This window comes from Triturus cristatus, chromosome 6 (genome assembly GCF_964204655.1).
Source record: "Triturus cristatus chromosome 6, aTriCri1.1, whole genome shotgun sequence".
NCBI lineage: Eukaryota > Metazoa > Chordata > Amphibia > Caudata > Salamandridae > Triturus > Triturus cristatus.
In genome coordinates, this window is record NC_140589.1 from 114,915,569 (window position 1) to 114,940,825 (window position 25,257).

Below are 25,257 nucleotides of genomic sequence, written 5' to 3' on the forward strand. Positions count from 1 at the left end.
CCCAGACCTCTAAGCCAAGGCTGCAGGCTCTGCAGACTCAGGAGCCGCAGTCAGAAGGAAACAAAATGGCGGCTGGCATCCAGTCAGGAAGCTGCTTACAGCGCAGACTCGTAGCATCCTCGTCTGTTACGGAAGCTATTTGCGTCCATAGATACCAAAGAAAGGCAAGCAAGGCACTGTGTAATGCGAGGTACAGACAGAAACTCAGATAGTTAGCTGTCTTCAACAGGAAAACCAGAATGAGCAGTGATGGATATTAACATGCTTATGTTAGTAAGAAGATTTTTACAGATCAGTTAAAGTAACGCAACATATTTATAAACAATTTTGATTTGAAGAGAATTTGGAAAGTCTCATGAATTAAAGATAATTTGGAAAGTCTCTTGTTTAATAAAGACAAACTTTTTTGTAGGCTCCGCCCCTTGTCCCTCCTCCTGAAATCTCTTGCAACCGTTTCGGTTTGGGGTGATTGGAAGGTGTGCTGAGGCTGCCCCGTTTGTGGCCCGACCCCTCCCCATGCCGCACTTCTGAAGTCACTGTGGAATGGCAGGGGTGGGACCACCTAACCCCTGGATGCCAGACACAGACTGGCGAGTTACTTTCATCCCGAAGTGCTGTGAAGTGAGCGCGCCGTGTGACCTGCTGCATGTGAGTTGTCGATGTGGGAGGGTTAGAGGCCGAAAGGGGAAGGTACCGAGTGAGAGGGGTTTTGTTTCCCCCTTTGGTCTGCGATGTAATTGTGGCGTAAGGGCCTGATCTCCTGACTCTGGAGCTGGGAGACCAGGTTGGAGTTTCGGCGCCTGACCATCTCCTGTGATTCTGAGCAAATCACTTACCCTCCCCCTAACCAAAATGAAAGTATCCTTGAGTAATGTAACTGGTGCTGGTGTAAAGCGCTCCGATACCTTCGGGTCAATTTTGCGCTATATAAAACTACAATAACAAAAAAAATTAATTAACAACAAGAATTGTAACTCTGTTCAGGACACCCCCACCCCCAGAGGTTTTCAGGCATGTGACGGGTGAAACTGGGCTATATTACAATAAACGCGAGGGCTATTCCGCTACCCCGTCCCTTCACTCTGCCCCCTGTCTTCGACTCGCTTCCTCTTTCTTCCCATTCGCTCCACCTCACTCTCTACGCCCCTTCCCTCTCCCTCCTCTGTTTCTGTTCCTTACACCTCCCCTTTGTTTGTCCTATCTTTGGCTTTTAGCACTTCATACACTTCGGTCCCTATCGTGCTGGTTTTTGAGACGAGATGATAGCCCGGAAACGGGAAGCATGTTAAAAATATACATTTATTCACAAAGTATAAATAAAGGCCCACAAGCCAATGCCACAGAAAACAATGTTAACACATCACCCTCTTGGTCGTTAATCCCTCAACATTCTACACATAACCCCTTCAAATGCATGCCTAGAATTTCATAGTACTGTGATGTACGATGCTACGAATTTCCATCAGCTGCTCCTACTTACCCCATGCAACACCTCCTTACCCTTGCTCAAAATAAATAAATAATGATAATGCATCTCCAAATTTTGTCAGAAATTTAAATAACAACATTGCTTAAACAACCTTTCAGAACAAAATGTAATCGTTGAATTTAGCAGGTAGCACTATTTTCCTTTTGTTATTTAACATCTCTGTACTGTGCATGTGAAATCACATTTTCATTTTGTACGTCATCACATGGCTCATGCGCATCACAATTTTCACTCACATCAAGAGCTTCACCTATTGTTCAATCTCTCTCTTGTTGATCCAATACATGTTCAACATTTTGACACTGTTTAGTATTAGATGTATTTACACAATTGTGCACATTAAGTTCATCTTCTTCAGTGTCTTTGTTATCAAACAATAGTTCCTGCCCAGATTTAAGTAACACAATAGCGCTCTTATTTCACCAACCCTTTTCTTTCAGTGATACTGCACTATGAGAAACTCTAATGATCTGTTTAGGTGGATAATGTACAGAATTCCCTTTCTGTACTTTCATGGTTTTCTAACTAGGACCCAATCACCAACAGAATTTTTTTTGTTTTTCGTTCTGTGTATTTTATTATGGTAAATGTTGTCCTTAAATTGTTTTTGTGTCAACTTGCCCTTTACTTTTGACTCCAAAACTTTCCTTAACTTAGGGGATCAATAAATTACAACCATCTCTCCCACTCACCTAGAACAAGCATTGAAAATGTAATAGGCCTCGCCTTTTATTAAGTTTAAGCCATTTGCTTTGCTATATAATACCATTAAGTTAAAGCCATTTGCTTTGCTATATAATACCATTACCAAAGCATATGGCTTTAACTTAATAAAAGGCGAGGCCTATTGCATTTTCAATGCTTGTTCTGACATATAATGGAGAGAGTTCCATTCTTTGATGGTGTTAAAGGTAAGCCCCCCCCCCCCCCCCCCCCAATTCATCTTTTTGATCCTAGCTGGCTGTATCAGATAGGCATTAGCTGAACGCAGCGCTCTGTTTGAAGAGTACCATCTGAACAAGTCGGCAGCCAGTGGAGTTCTCGCAATTCTGCTTGAACCGACTGATATTTTGGAATATCCAAAATCAGTCTTGCAGCCGCGTTTTGCACTGCCTGTAACTTCCTGAGAAGGGTAGATGGCACCTTAATGTACAATCCATTACAATAGTCAACTTTGGACAAGACTAAGGAAGCTAGTAGTGACTTTCTACAAGGTTTGGGAATAAAAGGCAGAATTTTTCTAATAGTCTTGATCATAAAAAACAAAAAGAAAGTAAAAGACATTTGAATGCTGGTCCTGAAGTGTCAGGCTCACCACCCGGTAATGCGCTGGTCGAAGAATCGGACTCCGGAGCTGCAGCACGACAACCGCCCATCAAGAGCTCCACATCCCAGAAGGCCCGAGGGAATCACGCCCCACGTGACACGCTCACAGGAACGCATATAGGCGGGGACGCCTATGAGACGTCGCCGAATATTCCCGTATGGTTACCTGTCTTTGGCGAATGGCTGCCTGTTCTTCGGCTCCCCGTGTTTGGCCCAAGGATTTCCGGGCATTGCGAACGACGCGTTTACGCTCCTCAGCTCTCGGCCGCTCCCAGAGCTTTGAGTAGAAGCGCGACGCCTACCTCCGACGCCCACGGATTTCCGGGCCCCCTGGACCATCGCGTCGGCGCTCCTCGGCTCTCGGTCATTACCGGAGCCTCGAGTAGTAGCGCGACGCCTATCTCCGACGCCCACGGATTCCGGGCTCCGGGCTCCGGGATCATCGCGTCAGCGCTCCTCAGCTCTCGGAGGTTCTCGGAGCTTGAAGTAGTAGCGCGACGCCAACCTCCGACGCCCACGGATTCCCGGGCCCCCATCCAGAATAACCAGTCCGCGCGCCTCGGCTGTCTGGCGGTCGAGGGACAGCACGAACACCACCTTCGCACACCACCATCCTGGCAGCGGTATCGTGAGTATCAACGACGCTGCCAGCAATATCTCCAGGAAGAGAGGAGGTGCGGTCCCCGCACCACACAGGAGAGGCGTGGGGGGACTTTAAGCTCAAGCTGCATTGGGCTGCTCCGTACTCCCAGACAATCGCACCTGTGTGGCCATCTTACGCCAAAAGTCCACAACCTACCACCAGTGAGTAGTAACTGGCTAGGTGCCTACGAGACTACGGCTAGAGGGGTCATAAGAGGCAGAGAGAGACTGCAGGTAAAAAGGAGAGAAACCAGGGACGGGTGCTACCGGGGGAGGTGGAAAGAGACTCCTCATGTCACTGTCTGTTTGTTTCATTAGAGGTCTCCCTCCCTGCCGTTCCTATCCTTCCTTCCATAGCTCACCTGCCTCCTCCGTCCGAGTGTATCACACATTCTCCGGACTAGGGGCAGATGGGAGGTGGACCCCTATAGAGCTTCAGCGCCATCCTGAGGAGAGGACATCTGAGGGTATCCCGACATGAAGAAGGTGCTCATTCCGTTATTTCCACCGAAACGTGCGTTGACAGTTATTTGAGTCCCCTGGCTAAGACACAACGATGGAAGAATATAAAGAGCAGATTTCTATGTTGGGTTGTTAAGAAAAGTCTCGGGGAGGCGGGATGCTTTTTGAGTTTGCATTAGAATGTGTGCTTGGTATGAATGGGAGACCAGATCAAGGAGTGGGGTTTGTAATGACTGTTTTTATTAAATGATGAAATACTGGGGATTGTTGTAATGAGAGGAAAACATTTTTTGGTAATGTTTTTTATACTGTAAATTAAAAGAAATCAAAATTGTATAAAATGAAATAATCTGTCTGAAGGTACTGTTGAGTCATTGTTTATTGAGGAAGTATATAGGCTCCACAGGAATTGCTATTGGTATTTGACAGGTTCTGAAGAATTACACAGCCACCATGTTCTACTACAACAAGCTGGGTGGGGTGGAGTCTTGTGTGCTGTGCAAACAGGCACTGAGGCTATGGGGCTATCTGAACTTGCAGAGGATTTCCCAGACTGTCATCAAACAAGCAGGCTCCTTGAGCACCAGTTGAAACAATCCCAGATGATGTCATCAAGTTTGACCATGAGTGCCACCTTCCTCCGGAGGTCGTTCAAAGTGCCCTGGTAGGGCGTGCCTTGGATAGATCTTCTCACTTCCCCTGACAACATTAATTTTCAAGCCTTTTTTGCTATGGAGTTTCTGCCTCAGGCTCCCTGCGAATCACATTCATGTCCTCCTGTGCAAGATCCTGCCTTGCTGCTAATTCCCTGAGTCTTTGAGAAGGAGGGGAGAGGCTCTCAGAGTCCTCTACTTTGATCTGCTGAGCCTGAACATCTACCGTTCTCTCAGTCTACCTCTTTGGAAGAACCTCCTTTGTCAACAACAATGCAGAGCTCTGCACCAGATGCTCTTAAAACCAGCTGAGTGTCTTAGCATATCTACCAGAAAAAGCATTACTGAAGGTAAGTCGCTCGTTTCAATGTCCCATTCCATTCGTTATTTTTTTTCTAGCTTTTTCCAAGCATTGTCAAGGCCAATAGAACTCACTTTAATATAGTAAATAATTTGTGTATACAAGACATACAGGCAGCATTTGTGCATGCCTGTGTTTTATTATTTATTTTTAAAGAGTTTTTTTTATTGCGCAAACTAGACCCGAGACATTGGGTATCGGACTGCTTCACATGAGCACCAGTTTCGTTACAGAAGGGCACATTCATTTTTGTTAGGCACGGGGAGATTAAGTCATTTGCCCAGAATCACAGGATGTTGAGCGTCGTTGGCGAGACTCAAACCCAGCTTCGAGGTCGACCGCTCTAGCCGTAAGGCTTCATCCTCCCCCCTATGTTTGATTGCATTCACACCTATTAGCTTTGAGAATGCAGGTTCTTAAGAGAACCCTAGCTTTGATAGACCTAAATGTCACTGTAGTTACTACTGTAATTTAAAATGTTCAAAACCGCCTCCTGACAGTTGAGTAGGGTCACTGTAGTTCCTATTTTGTAGTGAGCTGGAGGGTTCCATCCTTCCCATACCACGCTAATAGTTTTGCAGTGTGAATCTTTCTGGATTCACCATGCTGTGCATTATTCCGCCATCTAGTGGTTGGGTCCGGAATTGTAGTATTTCTTCTCTTTTTTTTTTTGTGGCCCAGGTGGGCGTCGAAATACCACCATTTGGTGTCCTTCGTGACATTGACGCGCTTCCTCCGAAAGCTCCCACCTTTGGTCGCCATCTTCAGATTCCTTTTTCCGCCGTTGGGTCTGGATCAACAGGAAGGAGCTCCAAGAACTTTGGAGAGAAGAATCGACGAAAGATCGGAATATATCACCGGAGAAGACACCGGAGACCAAGTAAGAAGAAACCCTACAACAGTTCAGAGAACTTCGAAGCATTCGACGTTTTTCGAACGAGAATGCGCATACAGGGGGCTCCCTGGGCGCGGTGATGGACAAGACTCCGTTCAAATTCTGCGCAAGCTGCCATCACAAGTACGCGCAGAAGGACCAACATCCGGTTTGCAATCTCTGCCTGCCGCTCGACCATCGAAGCGAGGACTGCAACGCCTGTGCAGCGTTCACCCCGTAGACTCTCAGAGTAAAGGAGGGACAGAGAAGAGAAAACTACACCATGCAGGGGCAGGGGACGCCCCCATCGCTACGAGACTTGGGACTCTCCAGCGGAGAGGAAGACAATGTAGCAGAAGGACCAGAAGACGTCGTGGTCGTCGAGGTCGAAAAGAAAACATCGTAGGAGGTAAGAGAGTCATCGAACACTAAACCCTCCTCTGCAAAGGCGAGCCAAAGTCCTCGAAAGGAGCAGGGCAGTCAAAGCACTCGACGTCGACTACTGCATCTGCATCCAGGGACAAACAGTCCTTCGGATCCTCTGAGAAGGACCACTAGACGGCGAAATCCCAAGACAAGGGAAAGGTGCCGAAGAGCAGCCACGAAAAAGAGGCCTCGACGTCGAAAGGCGAAGGCCTGAGACAGGTTTCGACTTCGACAACCGCGAAGAGGAAGGTCGAGGCCTTCGAAGCCGATCACTCGGCAGAGATGGAGAAGAAAAGAAAGAGGCTCGAGGCCAAAATGGCTAACATCTTGCAACGCAAGAAAGACTTTGACGAAAAGCTAAAATCCTACAGGAAACTGTCGAAGACTACACCCGAAACAGGAAAGGGCGTAGAGGTATTCGAAGCGTGGAACCTCCTGAACCTGGAGAGGAACAGGAAGAGGACCTGTACTACGGGACAGGCGAAGGGGAAGAATATGAGACTTACCAAGAGTCGACTTCTTCGGAGGCTCAAGACTTGCCGTGGGAAGATCTCGACGCCGAATCACCGGAAGAGGGAGTAGACTCGTATCCGTTAAGGCCTTCGCAGCCGGACGACATAGGGATCTACAATCAAGTCATCAAAAGGGCGTCTGAGACGTATGGGGTGCAGTTAGAGGAAGAGAAACCCCAGTCTTGCTTCCTCTTGGAGACCTTGCCGCCTTCACAGACTAGAAACCAGTTTCTGCCCATGCTCCCAAGTGTGCTGGACCAGGGGAAGGAGGCATTCAAAGAGCCTGCCATGTGTAGATCTGTGACTCCATGAGTAGAGAAGAAATATAAACATTCTTCGAAGGACCCCATGTACATCAGAGGGTCAGTACCAGTCGACTCCATCATTACATCTACAGCTCGGAAAAGAGCAAATATACCCACAAACTCTGGCCCTCCACCAGACAAAGAAAGCAAGAGGATGGACATGATGGGTAGGAAGATGGAAAGGAGTGCAGCCATACAATGGCACATCGCCAACTCCAATGCGCTCATCAACAGACACGCATACCAGCACTGGGAAGAAGAGGGAGAACTGCTCAAGCATGTACCAGAACAATACCAGAGAAGAGCAAGCCAGCTGGTAGAAGAGGGGAAGAACATGGCTAATACATGTTTAAAGTCAGCCCTGGACGCAGCAGAGACATCGAGCAGGCAGATGATGCTGGGGATCACAGAAAGGAGACGTGCCTGGTTAAGAATTTCTGGTTTCAAGAATGAGGTCCAAAACAACATCCTCAACACACCCTTCAACGGAGAACAACTGTTTGGCGCACCAGTTGATGAAAAGTTGAACCAGCTGAAGAAAGATAACGCAACAGCGAGATCTATGGGGGCGCTTTAGTTCCGAGGTATGAGAAGAGGAACACCTTCCAGGAGACCGACAGGCAGAGGAAATCATCAGCCTGGGGCAACACACCAAACCACCCAGCAAAGTTATCAAGGAGGTAACCAGGGACAGCAGCAAGGACAGCAGCAGCAAAACTGGCAGTACCAGCCCCGAGGACAATCCTTTCGAGTGCGCGGCCGAGGAAGGGGTAACGTCCAGAGGGGAAGTCAGCCTCCCACAGAAAGTGACTCACCAGCAGAAACAACGCACTCCTGGATGAGACCTCAGGAAGTGCAAAAAGAGACAGGACAAAAACCAGCAAAAAATCAAAAAATTCAAAGACTCCTCCAACACACATCACCGGTAGGAGGCAGATTAAGACAATTCCTCCAGGAGTGGAGGAAAATAACATCAGACAAATGGATATTAAAACTCATACAATATGGGTACTGTATAGACCTGGAAAGGCCACCGCAAAACAGAAGGCCAAAGGTCAGAGTGCGCACCACAAAAGAGCTGACACACTTTAGGGAGGAAGCAAGAGAATTGCTAAAGAAAAGAGCCATAGAAATTGTGCCACAAAAACAAATGAACAAAGGGGTATACTCGACCTACTTCCTCACACCAAAGGTAGACGGAACATTACGTCCAATTTTAGACCTCAGATTCCTAAACAGGTTCATAAAAACTCAAAAGTTCAAGATGACCTCCCTCCAAGAGGTCATACCTCAACTACAAAGAGGAGACTACATGGCGACTATAGACTTAAAGGACGCCTACTTGCACAACCCCATCAACAGCAAACGCAAACACCTCCTCAGGTTTACAATAGGCACAAATCACTACCAGTTCACAGTGCTAGCTTTCGGACTAAAATCAGCACAGAGAGTCTTCACAAAATGTCTGGCAGCAGTAGCAGCACACTTAAGGAGGAAGGGTATACATTTATACCCATACCTCGACGACTGGCTGGTAAAAGCAAGCTCATACCACAGGTGCAGGAAGCACATAGAGATAGTGATACAGACGCTGGCCAACTGGGGTTTTCAATCCATTGGGAGAAGACGTCAATAGAACCAGAACAACTGAAGAGGTTCTTTGGGGCAGAAATCAACATCATACAATGCACGGTGATTCCATGTGCAAAGAGGACTCTGGCTAGATGCAAGGAGACGAGTCTTTACCGCAAGGGGCAAGCTCTGACAGTGAGGACTGTGAGCAAACTGATGGGGATGATGGCATCATGCATACATTTGGTACCAAATATTCGCCTACACATGAGGCCATTCCAAGAATGGATCCAGCAGCAATGGTCACAAGCGACAGGGAGTTGGGAGGATCTAGTGGTTGTCACACAAACAGTATAGCGTGGTGGAACCAGAAGAACTTAGCACAGGGGAGATCATTTACACAACCAACTCCAACTGTAACCATTACAACAGACGCCTCCCAGAAAGGGTGGGGAGCGCACACAAACAACCTCAAAGTAAGGGGGTTGTGGGGACATCAGGATGCAATAAAGCACATTGACTACCTAGAACTCAAGACAGTGTTCCTAGCCTTAAAGGCCTTTCAGAAACTGCTGTACGGGAACAGAGTACTGATAGAAACAGACAATACAACTACCATGTTCTACATCAACAAGCAAGGAGGGACACATTCAGTGACACTCTCACGGCTAGCGCAGGAAATATGGAGATGGCCAATCCCCAGAAAAGATAGACCTATTAGCAATACATCTACCAGGGAAGGACAATGTAGAGGCAGACTGGCTCAGCAGACAGACCTCAGCATCCCACGAATGGGAGATCAACCAACAGGAAATCCAGAAGGTATTACACAAATGGGGGACTCCACAAATAGACCTATTTGCAACACACCAAAATGCAAAATGCCAATACTTCGCATCCAGGGTACCGTCCAAACAGTCCCTGGGGAATGCGCTATGGATAAGCTCGTCAGGGACATTTGCATACGCTTTTCCACCAATACCACTACTACACAGAGTGCTGAACAAGTGCAGGATCAGCAGCATGACGCTCCTCCTGATAGCACCCCAATGGGCCAGGCAAACATGGTTCTCACAAATCATGGAGATGTCTCAAACGCACACACACAGGTTCCCCACCAGGAAGGACCTGCTAACGATGCAAAACGGAAGAGTACTAAACCCAGAACCAGAAAGCCTCAGCCTAGCTGCATGGCTCCTGAGGACCTAGAGTTCACACACCTCAAATTACCGGCCAATACGAGGGCGGTACTCAGAGAGGCAAGAAGACCGACCACAAGGAAGTGCAACGTAGCAAAGTGGAAAAGATTCACCGAATGGTGCGTTAGGGAAAATTTGCAAACTAAGGAATCAACAGTACTAAGATACTTAACGCATCTACTGCAAAACAAGCTAGGCTCCACGTCCCCAAGGGTCCACTTAGCGGCAATTGTGGCTTACACAAGAGGAGAAACAGTGAAAAGTGTCTTCACATCACAGGTGGTAAAAAGATTCCTAGAAGGTGCAAAAAGGATCGCTCCTCCAGGCAGAATGCCAGCACCAGCATGGAACCTCAATGTAGTGCTCACACAGCTAATGAAAGCACCATTTGAGCCTATTCACAAAGCTACACTGCATATGCTCACACTAAAGACAGCCTTCCTAGTGGCTATCACATCACTATGAAGATCAAGTGAATTGCAAGCGTTAACGCTCCAAGAACTCTACCTGCAAATACACAGTGATAAGATTGTCATGAGAACGGACCCGCATTTCATGCCAAAGGTGGTGTCCAAGTTCCACATCAACCAGACAGTTCAAATACCAAGTTTTTTCCAAAAACCGTCAACAAGCACTGAAAGAGCCTTGCACACACTGGACGCCAGGAGGGCAGTGATTCACTATATGGAAAGGACAAAAGAATGCAGAAAAACAAAGCAATTTTTTGTATCCTTCGCCAGCAGTTTTTTGGGACGACCTGTTACCAAAAATACCATTGCACGATGGATTGCACAAACCATTCTGCTCTGCCACAAGCAGGCAGCTCAGCCATTACAAGGAGCAGTTGATGCTCACGCAACAAGGAAGAAAGGAGCAACAATTGCGTTTCTAGCAAGCACACCTATCCAGGACATTTGCCAAGCGGCAACACGGTCTTCAGTGCAAACATTCACTAAACACTACTGTGTGGATATCCAAATGAACAAAGAAGCGCAAGTGGGACAGAAGGTCTTACAACACATTTTCAGTAACCAGTGCTCATCTTCCACCCAACCTCCACTATGAGGAGAACCCGCTACAAAGTTGATGCACAGCATAGTGAATCCAGAAAGATTCACGCTGCAAAACGTATAGTTTCTTACCTGTCGGTGTAGTTTTGCAGCTTGAAGACTTTCTGGATTCACTAGCGAACCCACCCTCCACCGCCAGAAAGATGAGACAGGAGGATACAAGGGGGGGTAGAAGGTGAAAAGACTTTACAAGGATTAAATAAGAAAACAAAGAGAGAAAAAAGAATCCGAAGATGGCGACCAAAGGTGGGAGCTTCCGGAGGAAGCGCGTCGACGTCACGAAGAGACACCAAATGGTGGTATGTCGAAGCCCACCTGGGCCACGAAAAAAAAAGAGAAGAAATACTAAAATTCCGGACCACTAGATGGCGGAATAATGCACAGCATAGTGAATCCAGAAAGTCTTCAAACTACACCAACAGGTAAGAAACTATACATTTTTGTCCACATTTTCAACTAGTGCTGCATAGATGTCCGTCAGAGGACCTGTGTCACGGCTTTAGTAAATGATATGTATTCCTTTATATAACTGCTGCTTTTGCGTTTACAGTCATTTTTGTGTTTTCAGGTTCCAAAGTTGCAGGCTCAGGAGGATACAAAAAACTGTGCCTTAGCATACATTATCAAGCTGTGTCAGGACAATCCCACTGTTATGCTGGTGAGTGAATGATCATACAAAGTATGAACTCAAGGCAATCGTACTGACGAGAAGATAAAGCCTATACAAATAAATGCAGGTCTCTCATGGTTTACTTCTGACAGATGACATTGATGATAGGGTGTGATAACGACTCTGGGTTTCAAAATCTGAGGTCTGATGTACCATGGACTTTGCATTGGCAAAGGCAATGTAGCTTGCATTTTGAAGTCTTAATTTGCAGTACACACTATGAATTTCAGCGCATACATTGCGAATTGCAGGGAGAAAAGGTGGCAAAGGGGGAACCACCTCTCCCACCCTTTGCAATTTACGCTGGTAATCACAAATGTTTTGCAGTGGTGTTCGTGGTTGAAAAATATGTAATGAGTGTGCCTGCTGAAACAAGGTGGTAATCATTCTCAAAATTGAATCTGTCAAACTTTTACAGCTTATATTATGCAAATGTAGGCTCCAGATGTTGGAAGTGGAGACAATGTTCACATGGACCACTGTTTGCACTTATGTTGCATTGAGACGCTTGCCTTTAGGATACATGGGTTGCAATGGAGGCATGTTGCAAATGCAGCAGTGGTCTGCGGCACAATGCAGTATTTCACTCCAGCATCCCTGCTTTTTGCAGCGCTTAACAATTATTTATTAATAATTATGAGAAGACCTATTTCCAGCTTTTGAGCACTCCTCAGACTGCAAAGGCAGAAGCTGGTTGCAGATGCAGTAATTACATTTCCACCAACCTGTTTTGTGCTTGAGGCCCCTGAAGTCAAAGATTCCTTCTACTTCCCATTACTTTTTGCTCAACTAAGGACTGACTATTGAACACATGCAGTGCTATTGCTAGAGATATTAATATATGCATGTAATATTCTGTGAACTCAAGCTTAAAAAGAGCATTAACAAAGCCAGTACGTTTCCCTTTTGTGAAGTGTATGCCCAGAGACACAACGCCAATTCACACAGTGAGTTGGATGATAAATATGTGCCAATATGCAAGCTGAACAACATACCTAACTGCTTGGACTAGGGGCCTGCCTAGTGGAGACAACAAACATATAGGAACACATACAGTGCTTCACAACACAGATAATCAGACAGTACAGACGGAGGCATAAAACGCAGTTACAGCGGATGAACAGAGAGAACCAGGGGAAAATATGTGGTTATCCATTACTAGGGTATGTTTCATAGATTCACATGCCTGAATCATTCCCCGTCATCGAGATGGGAGTCCCACGGTAAAATATTCAAGCAGTGCCTTAAATCCTTCATAGGCTATAATGGCCAAAGGCCATCTAAACTGTAGCCTATCTATGTCCTTTTTAAAAAAGGACCAAGTGTTGGCATTCAGCCAATCAGCTGTTGGCACCCTCTAGAACACGCCCAGTAGAGGCCAGTTCTCCTCAGATTTTCACTGCACCTCGTGTAGATGGAAGTCTCCCTGAGTGCTACTCAGTTTCTTCTCTTCAGCAAATCTGGACATCGTCCGCCCTCGTAAAACCTGTGGGAAGAAAAGGATCCATGTGAATAAACCACACAAGGAATGTAAGCATTGCCTATATCCTAGGCATGAGATGAGAGATTGTAAAATCTGTCACACTTTCTCAAACAAGACCCTCAAGGACAGAGAGGGCAGATTGTTATTGTGGCTCCAAATCACAAAACAACAATCTCATTCTTCTGACGAAGAAGAGGGCAGAGCTTCAACATCCCACAAGAGGGCTAGATCCAAGGACAGTTTCTCAGGTGAGGGAAGAAAACATTTTAAGCCTTCTCAGGAAAAGGCTTCAAGTAAGGAGCAAGATACTAAACACGCCTTTAAACCAGCATTATCTGCGCTCTCTATACCTGTCAGAAAGGAAAGAGGTCGCCCTAGAGCCTCTTCTTCTGATCCTGTAAGTAGGAAAACCTTGAAAAAGTAATCGCCGACGACAATCTCTCTCTCGTCGACGACAATTTCTGTAACATCGTCAACGCCATCGTCTTCGGCAACGGTGACTACGACCCAGTCTCCTATTCTCTCTACCAGAGTCTCCACGTTGACGATGAGAGCTTCATCGCCGTTGAAGACCGCCAATGCCCCTCCGTCGGCTGCAATGCCGTCAACGAAGATCTCTATGATGACGGACTTGTCCACTGGTGGTCCGTCGATGAAGACACCGTCTACGACAGAGACATCGCTGACAAAGACACCGTGGACGATGACACCGTTGATACCAATACGGCCGAGGACAGCACCGTCGAAGAAAGAAGTGCCCTTTCCCTAAACTTCTGCACCGTCGACGCTTCAGTCAACGAGGATTACTCAAGTCACTAGAGTAACTAAGACATTCTTACACCCGTCTATGCAGGACTCTAACAAGGTATTCCTTTGCTTCCATCACATCTGTTGGAAGGGTATGTAGAAGAAGAGGATGATGATAGCCTCTATGGGGTAGCTCACAGCCCATCTGAGTTTCATGTGGAGTGCCAGGAGGATGACGAGGAGAATGAAGACTATCAGGAAGAGGCGCAATATTACCAGCAAGGGTATATGGCTCAGCGTCATAGTTAACTATTTAACTTCCGACCGGAACCACGCCCCAGGGACATGGCCCATCTACCGCCATGGTTAATCGAGGATCTTCAAGCCATGTTGGCGGATTATAGACCAAGATTCCCTCCTCAGCAACATCAATCAGAGAATCGGGTACCTCAAGTGGAAGAACCTGGAGGTACACTAGGTCCTCCACCGCCTAGCACACCTGTGAATATTCAGGGCTCTGGGCAGTCGACCCAGGAGCACAGAACACTTCCTCCTCAGAAGAAAATGTAGAGGAAGGTGAACTACCAGATCCAATATCTGCTCCTGACCCTTGGGATGACTATGTTATTCCAATACCATCCCCTCCTCTGCACCTTCTGTCAGACTCTCCTCCAGAAGATATCAGGGGGTTTCACAACTTAATGCAGAGGGCAGCCAACAGGTTTCATTTGCCTATTGTAGTGAAGAAAACCGAATGTTTCTTATACTACTTCAAGGAAGACACAAGGAAAGTGGTACGCTCCATACCTATCATTGACGATATATGGGAGGAGGGCATCAGGATTATAAAAAAAAACAGCGTCCATTCCACCAGTACTGCCTCGTGTGGAGAAGTATAGGGCTCCGTATGACTCTCCATCTTGCCTTATTGGACATCCTAAGGCAGATTCGGTCATCTCTCAGGCAGCACAAAGGCGATCTAAGAACCCTGCTACCCCGATTACTACCCCCAACGTTAAGGAAGTGCATAGAATGGACATTCTTGATAAAAGATTTTCCTCAATTGCAGCTGTGACAATCAGAGCAGCGAATGCTCTAGCCATTATCATCCGCTATGACTGCCAGATGTGGGCCGACATGGCAGAGCTAATAGACCTCATCCCGGAGGAAAGCAGACAAGATGCATGCAAGATACTACTGGAGGGTGAGCATGCAGCAGCTTTAGAGACAATTGACTGTGCTCTTAATGTGGCACATACTGGTTTTAGACACTTAACTGGAGCGGCAGTTCTTGGACGTCAGGGATGGCTAAGAGCACCTTTAGACCTGAGGTACAAGCAAAGGTTCTAGATATGGCTTTTGATGGAGAGTCACTCTTCGGAAAACTCATTGATGAAGCTCTATTGGCAATAAATAATGATACTGACACCGCAAAGTCATTGGGCACTCTGCAGTAGAGAAGGGTACTATTCAGAGGTGCTAGAGGGCGGTGATTCGCCAATTACAAAGGAGGATACCAGAGAGCTCAGCCATATTAAGCTCAATTTCGGCAGTCTTATAACCCCTCATCTTATCGTCAACCATCTAAAGCTGGTTTCTCTCGCCAGGGGGCCGCAAGCGAGCACCCCAACAAGGCTGCGGCTCAGGCAGAAAGCAATGAGCACATCAGAGTACCAGCCCATTTTCCCTCCCTACCTGTAGGTGCGTAAATTTCCAGTTATGTACAACGGTGGCATGAGATAACATCAGATCGCTGGGTGTTAGACTTAGTCACCAATAATCACACTCTAGAGTTCCATCAGCGGCCACCAACCACTCCACCTAGGGGTCCCGCTCCCCCTCGTCTTCACTTATTATTACGAAAAGAAGTCTTGGCCATGTTCTCAAAGAAGCAATTGAAGTATCTTTCGCTCAGAAGGGAAAAGATTTTTATTCTCGTTTTTTCTTCATAAAGAAATCAGGAGAATGGAGAGCGATTCTGGACCTAAGGAATCTCAACAAGTTTCTCAAGAAGTAGACGTTCAGGATGGTAACACTCTCCGATATCCTGGGCTGTTTAAACAAAGGAGATTTTATGATTTCAGTGGACATGGAAGACGCATATTTCCATATCCCAATCCATCCGAAAGACCGGGAATTCCTAAGTGTCACGGTGACTGGTACCCACTATGAATTCAAAGTGCTCCCATTGGCCTCAAATCAGCACCACGGATCTTCACCAAGTGACTGGCACCAGTAGCCGCGACCCTGCAGTCTCAGGGGTTTCAAGTTTTTCTGTACCTCGACGATTGGCTTCTCAAAGCAGCATCAGCGCAGGAGGCCAATCGAGCAACAAAAGCTTGCCTTCATTTGTTCAATACATTGGGACTTACACTAAACAGGAAAAATCGGTTTGCCATCCAACTCAAGTAATATCTTTCCTGGGAGTGTCCATAGACACCATTCAATGCAAAGCGTTCTTGTCTCAGGAAAAACGGATATGTCTGCAAATGCTTGCAAAGACCATATCAAAAAAAGGGTCAGTTTCTGTACGGATGTACAAATCGCTCCTGGGGATGTGCTCTTCAGCGATAAATCTGGTACCTCTAGCCAGACTGAAGATGAGGCCCTTTCAAGAGAAACTGCAGAAACAGTGGCAACAGGCTGTGGGATCCTTCGAAGATGTAATTTGAATCACAGCACGGATGGTGAAAGCACTACAGTGGTAGTTTCAGGCAAAAAATCTCGTTCAGGGCCTGACTTTCATACAGAGCACCCCAGATTTCATTCTAACAGACTCCTCCATGGAGGGCTGGGGGGGTCATCTGCAGGACTTGCAAATTCAGGGCAAATGGTCTTCGGCGCAGAGGAAGCAGCACATCAACAGCTTGGATCTCAAAGCTATATTCCTATCTCTTCAAGCTTTCCTGCCAAGAATAGCAGGCTCCTCTGTGTTGGATCGTATGGACAATACAACCAGCATGTACTATGTCAACAAGCGAGGAGGAACAAGATCCATTACGCTATCTCAGGAAGCGCATGAGTTATGGAAATGGACAACACACCATGGAATCTCGTTAAAGGCAGAGCATGTCAGAGGTCTGCACAATACCCTGGCACACATATTAAGCAGGTCTCAGTCCAGTTGTCAGGAGTGGGAGCTCGAACAAATCCAGCTGGACAAGGTATTTCGAAAATGAGGGAAACCAGCGTTGGACCGTCGCAATGGAGGAGATCGCCAAATGCCAGTACTATGTCATCAGATTCCCTCTACCAGGGTCAAGGGGGAATGTCCTTTCAATGCGATGGTCAGCGATATATGCCTACGCTTTTCTCCCCATTCCGCTAAATCCGAAAGATACTAACCAAGATGAAATCGAAAGACTGTCGTCTGATCCTGATAGCACCATGTTGGCCTAGGCAATACTGGTTCCCAGAACTGCTTCCAGTCAAAACCCATTCGCCTACTGCTATCCTCAACGATGTTATCGAGTGCCAAGTGAATCATCCGGACCCATACCCGCTTCATTGCACGCATGGCTCCTGAATTCCTTGAATTTAATGGCCTAAATATACCGCAAGAGTGTAGGTAGATCATTGCTAAATCCCGTGCTGAAAGCACTATCAAAACATATTGTTTGAAATGGAGACGATTCTGTTTCTGGTGCGAAAGAAATAACGTTCACCCACTCCAAGCTCCTGCTGAGCAGATTTTGCTGTATCTCCTCTCTCTGGCTAAATCAGGTCTCACTTTCTCTTCAGTTAAGGTTCACCTGACTGCAATTTCCCGTTATAGGAAATCTTCTCAAACTCCTTCTCTCTGTGCATCTAGTTTTATAAAGCAGTTCATGAGAGGTCTTTTCCGCGCATTTTCCCCGGTGCGTGCACCTCCTCTGGAATGGAAGCTCAATGTGGTCCTGGTGCAGTTGAGGAGACAACCATTTGAACCAATTTACAAGGCGGAGCTTAAATTTCTCACATGGAAGGTATCCCTCTTACTAGCTCTTACTTCTGCAAGGAGAGTGAGCAAAATACAAGCCTTTACAATCAAGGAACCTTTTCTACATTTCACTGAAAACTATGTAACTTTACGGACGAACCTGACTTTTATTCCAAAGGTGCCAACACAGTTTCACGTCAACGAGCCAGTGATATTACAATCTTTCTTTCCAAACCCATCTAGCCCAGCAGTACAGGCATTGAATACATTGGATATCAAGAGATGATTGAAATTCCTACCTACACAAGATGGAGATAAGGAAAACTGATCAGCTCCTGGTCGCTTAGGGACAAGGAAAACCCGGAACGGCAGTAACAAAGGCCACGGTCGACAGCTGGGTCTCATCTGCAATCCAGTTCTGTCAAAAAAAGGCTAACAAGCCTCTGACAGCAAGAATTAAAGCACACTCCACAAGAACAGTTTCTGCATCAGCATCTTTGTTTGCGGGAGTGACATTAGACAAAATATGCCGTGCTGCGACATGGAAGAATGTCCTCACTTTTTACAAAGCATTACTGCCTGCAATCTACGCAATGAGAGGATGCAGCGGTTGGCCAAGCCGTGCTGCGTCATCTCTTCAATTACGATCAGCCTCTTTGTTTGCAATAAGAGGAGCTCTTTCTTTATTTTAATCAAGGTATTGGATATGCTTGGAAATGTATAGAAAAACTAATATATATCTGTATTTGACTATTTTGATATATGTGAATGCTTGTGTATCTTGAAAGATTTACCGCAACAGTAGTGGTTTTAGCATTTTATTCTGCTGCAATGTTTAGTGCACGCATTTTATGCAGGATATTGAATGATTATTAGCAATGTTACTAGTATATGTATATAGCATTGGGCGTTTTAAGTTACTTGTCTTCCACCGTCCACTAACGACAGTACAGTTTTATGGTACTGCTTGCTATTCTGATTCAGGCATGTGAATCTATGAAAGATACCCAAATACTGGATACTTACCAGTAACTACGGTCATCCAATATTGGTATCTTTCATAGATTCACATGCAACCCACCCTCCTCCCGGTGGAGTCAGTTCTCATTGATTTTGGGATCCTTACTTCCCACTTGTGCTTCGAAAATCTGAGGAGAATTGGCCTCTGCTGGGAGTGTTCCAGAGGGTGCTAATATCTGATTGGCTGAATGCCAACATTTGGTCCTTTTTAAAAAAGGACAGCTAGGCTACTGTTTAGATGGCCTTTGGCCATTATAGCCTATGAAGGATTTAAGGCACTGCTTGAATATTTTACAGTGGGACTCCCATCTCGACGGGTAATGATTCAGGCATGTGAATCTATGAAAGATACCAATACTGGATAACCGTAATTACATGTAAGTAAATTATTTTCGTCAATGCCCAACCATTCTTGTGTCTCTCGTATAAGCTATCACTTCTAGTAAATGATAGGTTACTTCCGTTTCAATGCTCATTCAGTTGTTATCCTCCTAGAAATGGTCACCTGCTGGTAAAAATGCAGTGTTCTCTGCCTTCCCATTCCATAATTAGCCTCTTTGCTATAATCATGCATATTTAGCAGCACAGTTCAGTAATTTACTTTGTTTATATCATGAACTACACATTTACAGACCTTTTGTTGCACTGTCGGGGACTCCCATAATCACAGCCCTGTTAGCTCTCTAGCTACGACTTCTACTGTCCTTGTCTAAACTGCTCGACCACACTACCACAAATAGAGCACTCGGGATTATTAATTTAAGCCCTGTAAACCAATAAGGGTCACCTGTACTTTTTGCACAGTGTGCCTTTACTTGTCCACTTCCACATAAAAAGCCAGCTTCCTACAATGAAGAACAACAACTACAGATCGGCGACGAAGAAGACGACGTTCCCATGCAGGAGGGTTTCATCCAGTGCAGTCGCACTAAGTCACCTCCGATGAGCTCAGCCTATATGAAGAGGAACACGAGTCAGCAATGTTAGCCGTGGAACCTCCAGATGGACAGACTGCATCAGGCTGGGAGCCCAAGATGTAGAGGAGATCAAGGACAGAGAGTACCCAATGTCCACAGACCTCCCTCCTACACCAAAAGTCTGCCTACACAGCCCACTCACCAATGCCCGGGTGTGCCACAGCCTTCGGGTTTTTGCCGACACCGAGAGCATACCTTTTAGCCGAGACAGGACGAGACGGCCCTCAATACCAATACGGCTCCACGCCATAGGGACACGCTTGGAGGTGATACACAGCAACACTGCAGACTGTCATCGACGCTTGTGCATCCTTTGGTGCCAGCAAACCTCCAACACCCCGTCTCCCTCATGAGTCTAGAAAACTGTTGGAGCCGAGCAAGCATCCAGCATCTATGCACACCTCATCAGTGCCAAGCCATACATTGACTCCGAAAAAACCAATGCCTTTGACTGCTTAGTTGTCGAGCTCCTACGCTCCAACTGAGCATAGGAAGAAACAAACTGAAAAGGGTATGATGCCCAAGAAAAGCTGGACAATAACCTCAGAAACAGAGGGAAACCCATTTGAAAAGCTTTGGCACAAGAAGCGCTTTATGGAGGACGGCGCCTTGCCAAAGAAGTCCCATAAACTGTAATGATCTTGACCTCCCACAACCTCTTTGAAAGACGAAAAGAGTGGAACATAAGGCCACTTGCACTATGCCATTCAACATCATCACCACCTGCACAGTCACCATAGTCCATGCACTTTGAGGATGCAGAAACAGGGAACCCTAGTCATTATGAACATGACATAGACTAAGAGGAACACCCACCCCAATCCCCAGATCTCTGGGATGCATACAATGTACTGCCAGATACAGACATTTAAGTCCCAGTACCAGCTACGTCATCCCCTCCGGATGATATCTCTTCCTAAAATAGTGTCATTCAGTGCCTTGCTGAATATCATAAAGTACAAATGTACACTACGGAACAGGAAACAGACTTTCTAGTTGAGATACTCTCTAAGACCGGGCACACTGTTCAGTACCTGCATTTGATAGGGTTCAGGCTCAGTCTCCACAGAGATATTTAAAAACCAAGTCAAAATTAGTCCTTACGCCACGCATTGAGAGGAAGTACAAACCTTCCTCCAGTGACCCAATTTATATCAGGGGACACCCAACAGCTGACTCCCTAGTGGTAACAACTGCAAGGAAGAGAGCAAATTCCCCGAGTACTGGAGACACTCTTCCTCTTGATGAGAAAAGCAAGCAAATAAATGCGGCACAAAAACAAGTTGCAGTCGGTCTGCTAATCATTGGTGCAAAACTAACTCAGTAGAGTTACTTGCCCGGTATGACAGGGCCACTTGGGACAATATAAAAGAGCTAATGCAACATTTTATAGAAAAGTGGGTGGGAGAGCTAGTCATAGAAGGTAGACAGATCTCCAATTCAACCTTATGCTGCGTCCTAGATTGCCTGGACCCTGCTTCGAGAGGAAGATGAATAAACTCCTCCTTTCTCCTACATAGGTATGCCTGCCTATGCATCTCCGGGTTCAAGCCTGAGGTGCAGAAACACCTCCTTAATCCCCCTTTGATGGGACCGTCTCTTCGGCCCAGAGATGGACTCCCAACTAGAGAAAATTAAGAAAGACACAAAGACTGCTAAATCCACTGGAGCTCTGCAGTCCACTACGCCATGCCAACAGTACTTTCATCGGTATCAGGGGAGAGGGACTTCCAAAAGCAGCAGCAGCAATATCGTCAGCAAGCAGCCAAAAGCTACTACAGAGGAGGTTTTAAACAGTGGTGGTAGAGGTAGAAGAGCTCCCGCAAATGGGGCCTCCACCTCCGAACAGTGACCCACCACACATTCCCCCGAGCTGTCGGGGGAAAGCTACAGCAATTTCACCACCTGTTGATAACATCAGAACGCGGGGTACTATCCATCATTCACAACAGATACTACCTAGAACTCACCTCCCACCCACCCACCAACAATTCCTTCTTGCAGACAAACTCTCAGCACCTTCACCTTCTCAAAGAAGGGTGCCATAGAGCCTGTCCCACACAGACATCAAGGCAAGGGAGTGTATTCTCTATAATTTTTGATACCCAAGAAAGATGGCACATAAGGCTAGTACTAGATCTATGACCCCTCAGTCTTTGCATTCTGTCAGAACACTTTCACATGGTGACACAACAAGATGTAATACCACTGCTACAAGAAGGCAACTTCATGACTGCGCTTGATCTGAAGGATGCATACCTTCATATGCCGATTCACACAGCACATTGCCGATACCTCAGGTTTGTGGTATGTGGTCCTCATTGCCAGTTCAAAGTTTTGCCATTTAGGGTAACAGCCCCAAAAGTGTTTACCAAATGTCTAGCAGTGGTGGCAGCCCATTTAGGAAGACGCAACATTCATGTCTTCCCATACATTGACAATTGGCTGATCAAGTGTTCAAACAGACAGAGGTGCCTGCAACATACACAGGCCACCACCAACCTATTACACAAATTGGGGCTCAAAATAAATGTCACCAACTCCCAGTTACAGCCTCTTCATATACATCCCTAACTGGGAGCAGTACTCAATTCAATCTCTGCCACAGTCCATGAGATTAGAAAGTCGGATACAGAGCTGGCTGAGTTCTCAGTGTCCTCTGGTAGTCCAAAGATACGCAGATTGCTCTTTCGGTTATGGTCTTCCTGATCAGTAAGTTCCAGTTTTAGTGAAGATACAGATCATTCCAGGCAGTATAGTTGTTCTGCTTGAACATTGGTGTAGTCTTCTATGGGCATATCCTAGTTTCAGCATTAGAAATTCTTATTGTTAAGTCCTTGAGATCCTTGCGAATCCTTTCGACTTTGACCTGTAGCAAGTCCATGTTTGTTTTGGTTCCTTGAGCTATATCGTGCACTGAGTTCAGTTTGAGAAGAATGGCCTCCAAGGTGAAGGAGTTGGGGCTAGCTTTCACTGGGCACTATGGGATTGGAGGTAATTGCTTGTAGCACTTGGCCCCTCTCTCCTTAATGATAACTCTCTGGAATCTGCCATCTTGTGGCAGGAATGAGAATGGACATTTTGCTTGGCCAACCCTGATAAGCTTGACCTGGGACCTAACGTGGCAGGCTCTAAGTACTTAACTGTCACTGACACAGATAGTTGGTGTTGTCAGCTTTAGCAAGAGAGTCTATTTATGAACGCTGTCCTGGAAAATTAATAAGGCCCAATACCAACAATGTGTAGATACACCCCAGTGGTATGCTGGGGTAAGTTGGCCCAGGTCAGTGCAACAACAGGTATGGGTAGATCGTTGAGGGAAGGTCGTTGCTTGCTGCTCCGTTGTCTCAGGCTGATAAGAAGTACTATAACCTCCCTTTAGTACAGGATAGCTTGGCTGTGCAGGAATGTCTAATGTTACTCTTGTAACTGCACAACTTTAGTTCTTGTGGTTCTTGTAGCTGGAATGGCTAGTATAGCCTTAGGCCTTCCTTACAACATCCAGCCCCCTCAGGCCATCGCAGCTCTGCAATTTGACCTCAAAAGCTGGGCTTGGTTACCCCAATCATGCGCAAGCACCACATCTCACCCTGAATACTTTGTCTTCCCATGGAGCACTGTGCCACCTAATAGACAAGAGGGGGTCCGTGGAGTGCCAGAGAGGGAGAACTCACTTGAGTAGCTGGCTGAGCTCAGGACCGCCTTCCATCAACAGTGCGGTAGTCTCCTGGTGTCTCAATACACCTGCCAGCATGGGCCTGGCGCAGGCACGTATAGGCCTGTTTCAGGCAGTCAGTCAGCTCTCTGCTACATAATGTTTGCCCGCAGACAGCTATTTAATAGAGAGGCACAGATGCTTCTTAAACTAGTGACAAATCTGTCTCCTTCACACTCTACAACCAGGTAAACGGGCGGCAGGGCTTCGGAGGAGACAATCGGATGTTGCCATCTTCGGTGGTTCTGTCACTGTAGGAAACTGACTCTGTATATACTAAACCAAAATGAGGTATAGTGTGCACAGAGTCCAGTGGAACCCAAACAGTAGGCAGAGGTAAAGCACCTCACTCGCTATTTGGTGTAGTGTGGTCGAGCAGTAAGGCTTTATCAGAGGACAGTATTAAGCATTTGTTGTACACACTCAGTCAGCAAATGAATTCATACACTCAAAGACTGAACTTCAGGCTAATTGTTTTTGTATAAAAATATTCTTTTAGTTATTTTATTTCTTAGAACCAAGCAAGCCTGGCACAGGTAAGTGATAAATACTGTGCAGTTAATATACAGTTGTAATACAGTTTGAATTGTAATTGTATATGCTTTTTGTTTTGATTTACAGTTCTGTTACTGAGAAATGTAATGCTTTGTAAATACAGTACATGTACTTTGAATGGGCTTTTTAGTAAAATGGCTGGTACATTACTTTCAGATTTCTTTTCTTACACAGTGTAGTATACCTGGATACTACACTGGGACATTTCCTGGAAACAGGTAAGTAAAATCGTTTTTGTTATTTAGTACAATTTTAAAGGATTTCTTTAGATTTTCCAACTCCACACTTAGAAACTTTTCATGGAAAAACAGTCAATGGTATCCTATGGAGGAAAATAGTGTTATAGGTTTAGAGGTAAGTACTTTGTTGTGTGAGTTGGTGTTCTGAGTTTAGACTTGGGGTTCCCCCAGGATCAAGGATGCACTCTTTTTACACACTCAGCGGCACTGGGGCGGCTGGGTGCAGAGTGCTGAGGCCCAATGTTATCCAATGGGGGAAAGGGATCTCCGGTTGGTGGCTGCTGATGAGCAGGCCACTGGGTTGTGGGTGCCAAGCTCCTGGACTTAAGCTCAGGGCAAATGGGGGTTTAGGCCAGCACAAAAGATGGACCCTAAGCGGCACTGGGGATGCCGGGTGCAGAGTGCTGTTTTGGTATCGGGTGCTCTGTAGCTCTCAATGGGGAGCCTCCTGTTTGCAAAAGCACTGCAGGCCTGGGGACAATGGTCTTCTGGGTGCGACCACCACTTGGAGAGGTAAGTTGGGATCTTGTGGGGTTGGTTAGGCACCGTCGGTTGGGCCACCCAAGGCCACGGGCCGTCGGGTGCAGGGGCGCCTTTTAGGGTCGGATCCTATCCAGCTCCTGGTTGCGCTTGGGTGTTAGAGGCTGCAGGCGTTGGCTGGAGGCTTGAGGCAGGTCAGGGGTTGCCGGATCTCGGGTCAGGATCGCCGGGAGACTTCCTTTTGGTGTTGGGCCACTCAAACTCAGGCCGTGGGCGCCGGGTGCAGAGAGGTGCAAACTTGCGGATCCTTGCAGAGATGGAGTCTTTTGCTTGAACAAATCCGGTGTTCACGAGAGACAGAGTCTTTGGGACTGAAGGCAGGCAGGTCCTCCGGGTTTCTTGAGGTTGCTGGCTGCAGGACACACTGGGATTTCACTGGAGCAGGTTCGAGGTGGGGACAGGCCGGTAGGGCTGGGGCCAAGTCAGTGGGCGTCCTCCTCTTGTTAGCTTCGGCACGGCTGTTCGGTCCTTCTTCTTCTTTTCTTCTTGTAGGTTCTTGTC

At 46.5% G+C, this 25,257-nt stretch overlaps 1 protein-coding gene across 1 annotated transcript in view; it reads left to right on the top strand.

Annotated features, from left to right (window-relative positions):
• The window catches only part of LOC146816481 (exportin-5-like), a 1,583,592-nt gene that overhangs the window by 415,096 nt on the left and 1,143,239 nt on the right, over window positions 1-25,257 (top strand). The window contains 1 exon segment of the mRNA XM_085610325.1: window positions 11,460-11,549. Within this exon segment, the coding sequence (XP_085466451.1) occupies window positions 11,460-11,549 (90 nt within the window).